The 7,155-nt window shown below is 40.4% G+C and overlaps 1 protein-coding gene across 1 annotated transcript in view; it reads right to left on the reverse strand.

The window, feature by feature from the left end:
• The window catches only part of suclg2 (succinate-CoA ligase GDP-forming subunit beta), a 111,384-nt gene extending 105,695 nt beyond the window's left edge, over positions 1–5,689 (reverse strand). Inside the window, exon 1 of the mRNA XM_030092287.1 lies at positions 5,581–5,689. Coding sequence (XP_029948147.1) covers positions 5,581–5,658 — 78 coding nt within the window. The 5' untranslated portion in view covers positions 5,659–5,689. The remainder of the gene's footprint in view (positions 1–5,580) is intronic.
• Between the last annotated feature and the right edge of the window lie 1,466 nt (positions 5,690–7,155).

The raw sequence follows: 7,155 nt of genomic DNA on the forward strand, positions 1-7,155 counted from the left end.
CTCCATTTTTACATTTTTTTGACAGAACCTTTGAGGCTGCGGCTAGTGCGAATGACGGCAGCCATTTCACTCTGTCAGACAATCAAAACTTTAATTCTATAGCACTTTTCATGTTCATAAAAAAAAAAAACACACAAAGTGCTAAAAAGCAAAATCAGTATTAAAAACAGAGCCGCACCTTCAATCAAGGTCACACACACGCTCCCAGTTCGTTGCATACAAAAGGTAAGACATGGCATGGCACTGAGCATCATGGGAAACAGACAATGTTTACACTCGCACAGTAACACAAACATCGCTGTACGGCCATCCGGCTGCAAGATGGATGTTGGGGAGATTCTCCAGCATTGACGAGAGTGACTCACATCCCTATGAGTTGCATGGAATTTACTGAGATGTGCCACAGGCCAACTCATTTCGTAATCCCACTCCCAATATGTTTGAGAGTCTAATTTCAAAGATGATGAAGGGGCTGAGCATAATCTTCTCTATACTGTACTTTTAATGAATTACAGCTGTCAGCAATCACTGACATTGTTTTTCCGGGCTAATTTTCAGCATCACTCCCACTTCTCCCTCATTATCTCCACCAGAACAACAGCAGAACTTAAGCTGATATGAGCACATCCACTCATTACATTTCACCCGTTTTGGAGGCTGGCAACATTTCCTAATGACTGCAGCCCTTCTAAATTATTGAAAAAGCCTAAGCACCTCAGCAGCTACAGAAATGGCTATTAACCTTGGTGAGCGATATTCAAATCCAGTTAGAGCTAACTTCGTCCTCCAGTATCCCTCGCGGGGAGGAAATGTAAATGTGTTCTCGCTGAGACAGATGGGGAAGCCTCCCGTCGTTTGAAGTTCCAGCAAAAAAGAAGTCGTCGCAGGCAGAGGGCTCTCCACCCCCTTCTGTAAAATATTCAGGACAGCGTCTCATTGAGGCACCTTTCTTCCCACTGCGCCTCTCCAAACTAGACTGGGACTGGATACCACTGGGTTATTAGTGAGTATGAACACCTTGGAAAAAGAGGAGGGAAAAAAAAAAACTTGAAATCACCACTGTGCAGTGACAGTGAGAAACAGCCTGAGGATTATCTCACTGTGCAGACAAGAAGTCAGGAGATTTGATTTATGAGAGAGCATAAAAAAAAAACCCTGCATCCACTTCCCCTTTAAGAGCATCCTGGAGTTGAACCATCTGAATATTGTTGTGATGTCCTCCGCTATGTTGTTGACAATTCAGGGCTAATTGATAGCCACAGCTTAGCTGACGTACTTGTCAAAGCTAATTCGATTCTACTGTGGTGATATCTGCCTGTCAATCAGTTCAGGCGCCGGCGTATCAGGCTGTAGAGTCGAGTGAATACTCGATCACTGCTCTTATCACCGGAGCGGAGACAGAATCAGGTGGGAGAAGCAGGAGACGGGCAGTTTTGCACGGGTTTACGTCATCAGGACAAGTTTCTATACACCTCTTTACAGTGTTCAACAATGTGTATAAGTGGTATATGAGTATATATGCATGTAGACAAAACCAAAATGTCAATATCTTCACTACGAGAACATAAATCTGCCTACCAGAGAAACTCTCATTCCTAAATAACCTGGTTGTTTTCATCCCCTTTGATTATGAGAGCCATTATGCCAAAGTCTCATTTAAGTATATCTAATTCTAACTGTTACATCCTGAAATTCAACTTGAAAAAAAAAAATAAAATTGCAAAGCTTACAACATCTTCTGTATTCGGAAGCCTCTTCACCAATCACAGATTCTGCGTGCACCTGAGTCAGCCTTGAAGAGGTAACGCATCCTCGAGGCCCAGGCTAAGAGTGAACCTGATGTCCATTCCCAATTTCCCAGCATATGGAAAACTATGTAACTAAGTCAAAGAGTCAAACTCCTCATATTTGAAGGTTCAATCAGCAAACCACCCTCTGTATTCATAAGTGATACAACACCTGTCATTTTCTATTATTACTGAAACAAACACACATTTTGGGTGAACCGAGCAAAAGAATAATCAGTAAGGCTGCATGGTGTTAGGTGAACACGGCATAAGATAATGTTTAGTACTTTGATAATAACATGATGTGACAAGGATACAATTCAGTAAAGGCTTTTTTAACAGTGAGAACTGTTCTTCCACATGACAGCTCACTCTTTCAGCGGATAAAAAAATGTTTAAATAAGGTAACCCCACAATGTTAGTGAATTAGTGCAATGAATAATATTTTTTCACACATGAAGTGTTGCAAATTTTGACACCAATTTATTATCTAATTGACACCAGAACTATTACTGGCTTGAACACATCCAACTCAATCATTTGGCAACTGAACTGACATCTGTATATATGGACAGGAGACCAAATTTGATCGTGATTGCGGTTCCTCAACTCTAAAACTACGAAGTCCCAGAACACAGCCATGACACTCTGGAAGCCGCCATTGTTGTTTTTGTCCATCTACTTGCACATGTGCAGGACTACTGTTTGCTAAGGCCGTGCTGCACATGCACAGTATGGAAGCATTTCAGAAAAGTTGTATTTTCCCCTGTTCACGCCATGAGGGAGCCCAGAGCGTTTCCAAGAAGTTGCGTTTTCAGTGACTCTGAGCAACACTGTCATGTAACCAGGGCTTTGATCACTGCCAATTTAGCAGCATGCCACTCAGACAGCACAGCATCAGTGACAATGACTCCTAAAGGCACACTTCCACTTAACTTTTTGAATATAAAATCTTCCATAAGTTTATGAATTGTGCTTAGCATGGCGGCAGAGAGCTAAATCTTGACTGTTTTGTACACATTTTCTTCTTTTGGCCTCAATAAATAGCCTCAAATGTCTATGAAGTTGGAAGAGATCCGTACCATCAAGGAAAACCCCCATTGGAAAAAGAAATTGACAAAACAACAACACCTTGTACAACTACGCTGCTATTAAAAAAAGTCATTCCTAAAAACAAACATACTGAAGAATATGAGTGTGAAAGCTCACTTCAGCATCACAACAGGAAAGTGACACTGTCCAGACTTGTAGCAGAAATCTCATGGAAACTATCAAAAATCCAATCAGATGTAATCAGTGTAGTATTTGGTGAAATATTCAACTCTGTAAAACGTGAGGTTATGGTGACCTTGCCCTCCGAAATAGAAATAGTTCATCATGGAATCCATGTGAGCCTTTTTTTTCCTTGGTAAATAAGAATAAGAAAATATGAGCTCGAGGGTTTCTTACAGGATTGGTTTCACAAAAAAAAGCATATGCGAGGTCAAAGTAACCTCGACTGTGAGAGACAAAATCTTATCAGATCATCTTCAGTAACAGGGCGTCACAGCCGAAGAAAGCCATTCAACTCACTGCAGAGATGTTTAAGACAATCTAACAACTGGGTGATTTGTAGCCTTGGTTGTTTCCAAACAGAAGCAGCAACATTATAACTCAGAAATAGTTTGTTGATAACTTGGCTCTGGTTGAACCGTAGGTCTAAAGCAAAAAGATCAGCCTTTAAATGGACTGATTCAAGCAGTTGATTCACAAGCTGCGGTCCGTAAACCACTACTGGTACTGACTATAACTGTATGTGGAGCAAAGTCAGAAGCTAGACAATTTAGTGAGCTCTTCTGGGAAATTATGCAGTTACAGCAGCAAACCAAGAAACTCAAGAAATGCTAGTGGGGACTCACTCAACTATCAGCATTTCTAACATACCTAAAAGACAGCAGAATGAAAGGAATTCTACAAATTTCAAGCTTCTTTAGTAGAATGTCCAAGCAAAAGCAACATGCTGAATTGGATTGTTCACAGGAAATTAGAAATTTCACTCAGGAAATGACATTTATTAGAAAATACACAACACCTAGCATCAAACCACCAAATAAATTGTAAAAACTTTTTTTTTAAGTAAAATTCTTAAGAGTAGGAGTCAGAACACGACACTGACACCTGAGCTGAAATATTTGATGCTGCTATCAAGCTATAGCTACCTGGTTGCTATCATCTAGCCTCAAAGCCATGCTGTCTGGGTGAGTATGCAGAAACATGCATAATGCAACAGCTATAGAAGAAGGTTTTTTTTTTTTTTTTTTTTTTTTTTAACATTTCACAGTATTTTGTAGCACAAGGTATCACTAAAATGGTTTCCTGCTCAGACTAGTCATTTTCCACAGTAATTGTTTGGATCTGGGAAAATAGAATCATTTTTAAGACGCATTCTCTGTTTCATAACAAAGAAAAACTATTATGGCCCTATTTTACCGGTCCAGCCCACTCAAGATGAAATTGGAGTGTGTGTGACTCCTGAAATAAAACAGCTTGACAAAATGTTATCTAGACTGATGTGTTTTATCACACAGAGGTCTTGGGGTTGTTTTTAAAGTCCAGGTCGACACTGTTTTTCTATAAGCTTCATTGAGATGGTACTGGATGTTTTTGATCCTAAAAATCTTGAACATTATTGATAAAGGAACTGCTAACCAGAAGAATGGCTGTGTCGACTGGGGCCTTATCAGTGGAGACAGACTATGCTTGCATGGTCAACTTTTCTGGTTTTCGCAACGCAAGACAAAATACATTATCAACCATGATGCTATCGGTTGTGTTTCCTTCACAGCAGCTATCAAAACCACCTTGATCCGCGCAGTGTAAAATCAGCTCCAAATGTCAACAACAAGTGTCTTCATCAGCACCACAATCTACTGGGGACACACATCAAATGTGGGAGTAAATATAACATGAGATTGCAAAAGTCCAAGAGACTCACCAGCACAGTGTTTAATGGAGTGTGTCTATCGGTCTGAAAATATGTTTACAGCATCAACAGGTTCTCGCTGTGTCCTTCAAGTACGAGCAGCTCGACTGCTGTTACAAAAATGTATGTACAAACACTCACGACTGAAAACCAAACCTCGGACAGAAAAATATCAAGCAGAGACACTTCTTGCAGCTGAGCATGCTGATTTATTCATCTGCCGGTCGCAAAGCTTTGTATTTCATTGTGGAAAGCACAATTGAGAGACTATTTGTTTGTGAGTCAATACAAGGCAGGGAGATTAATTTCACACCCCTTATTCTGGCACTTTAATTCTGCTCGTGATCATTAGGCCAAATGCATTGTTTGCAGAGTGAATGACGATGGAACTGTAGTGATTTGTCATTGTGTACACAGAGCAGAGCAAACAGGATGAAGTCTGCAAGCTGCACACAAACAGGCAGGCAGGCAGGCAGAGGGGATCAGAGTGCAGGAGCTGACCTCTGCACTGTGTTATCTCACATGAGGCTGCAGGCAGAGGCACTAGCTTTAAGATAAGAACCTGCTAAAATGCAACTAGCACCGAGACACATACGTGCACAGCTCAGTGTCAAACCATACAGATGTATACCTGCCGTCTGAAAAACCTTAGGAGCTCTTCCTTGAGTGCTACATGAGTGTCACTCAGTTCAACTCTGACCTGTCAAACCAGTGCTAACATGTTAGCACCACAGCTGCTCTCTGACACCGTGACAGGCGACGCACGACGAGGCGACGCCTCCTCGTGAGCACAGACCGCCGCACTCCCACCGACAGAAGTCGCGACATTACCTTGAGCTTGTCCAGAAGTATGTGTTTGGACGTCCTCAGTCCTCTCGCTGCAGCCTGGGATGCCATGGATGCCGCCATGTTGACACGCAATGCCTCAAGGAGATGACGTCGAAAGCATGTGCGTGTCAGCACGGGGCCGTTCATTGGTCCGGAGCAGGATGTGGGCGGGGCTTAAAGCGCATATTTATTATGAATGATTGGTTGCTGTCCTTCTGTACTATGATAACACTAATTCAGTTTCTGAGGGAAAATATTGTGCATGTGTGTAAAATAGCATTTTTAATCTAAAATAAGCGAAAGAAACGTTCAAATGTTTTTAAACGGTCTGCTTAATTCTTAAAAGTGTATTTAACAACTGCCACACATGCCACACACAAACAGTTCAATTTTATTTATTCAGCGCCAAACAAAACACAGTCATTTCAAAGCACTTTTACAGAGAAAAACCCTGTAAGCCCACTTGAGTGAGCAGGCAAGATGGTGGAAAAGAAAAACTCTTAGCGGGGAGAAAACCTGCAAATCCAGACTTTAGATGTGGAGACTTTCTGCAGATCCAGACTCAAAAGTAGTTAATTTCCTCTCATTTTCCTCATCCTGCTTAGCCGAAATCCAGAAAATCTGTTTTTGAAAACTGTATTAAATTTCATCCACATTTAAAAGCTGAATAATTTTCTTTGTTAGTTATTAGTAATAGTTTGTGTTTTTTTTATACTACAGAACTTTGGTTTTCTTCCAACTACATAAAATGATTCTAATGCGAAAATTTGTTTTGACCTCCTAAAATTAAATATTGTATTGTCATTACTAAAACTGCATATTACAAAGAGAAGCTTTTTTTTTACCTCTTTTCTTGGGTTTCATTCAATTAGCTCCAATACATGGAGTGCAATTATTTTTCAGTGAAATCCTGAATGGTTATTGTTAGTCCTTCACAAGACATTATTGTGTCTGAATAACTCAACATGTCAGCTACAACTTCAGGGGGGAAAATGCAATAAAAGAGTTTCAGCGATGGTGACAAACTGCTTTCAAAGTGAGACCTGTGAGATCTATATCAGGTGCGTCACAGTGAGTGTCTAAGCAGAAATGGCCTCTGCTTCTGTTTCGTGATAGCATTGAGGTGTAAAATACGCAGCCTCACCTTGTCATGCTGTGGCTGTCAGGTATAGTCATTTATTTATTTATTTATTTATTTATTTATTTATTTATTTATTTACGAGGGGTGTGTGTGTGTGTGTGTGTGTGTGCGCGCGCGCGCGCGCAAATGTATAGATATAACAGACTATTTTCTTTTTTGCATGTATTTGAATTTTATTTTGACATGTTTGGAACAAATTTGTAATAATAACAAAAATCACACATTTCCATCAACATAATATTTCTTGTGTTCTGGAAAGGTTGAATTGTCTGAGATGTCTCACGTTTGTCTTAAAGTGCAACTCTCCCAAGAAAAGGAAGTCACGGACAGCAACAAAACAGTGGCATCATTATAAACATCAAGTATCGACAATACTCCAACAAGTACAGAACAAAGCACGCATCCAAACATCTCATTAAGGTCTGCTGTTCTTTGTG

This window comes from Salarias fasciatus, chromosome 5 (genome assembly GCF_902148845.1).
Source record: "Salarias fasciatus chromosome 5, fSalaFa1.1, whole genome shotgun sequence".
Taxonomy (NCBI): domain Eukaryota; kingdom Metazoa; phylum Chordata; class Actinopteri; order Blenniiformes; family Blenniidae; genus Salarias; species Salarias fasciatus.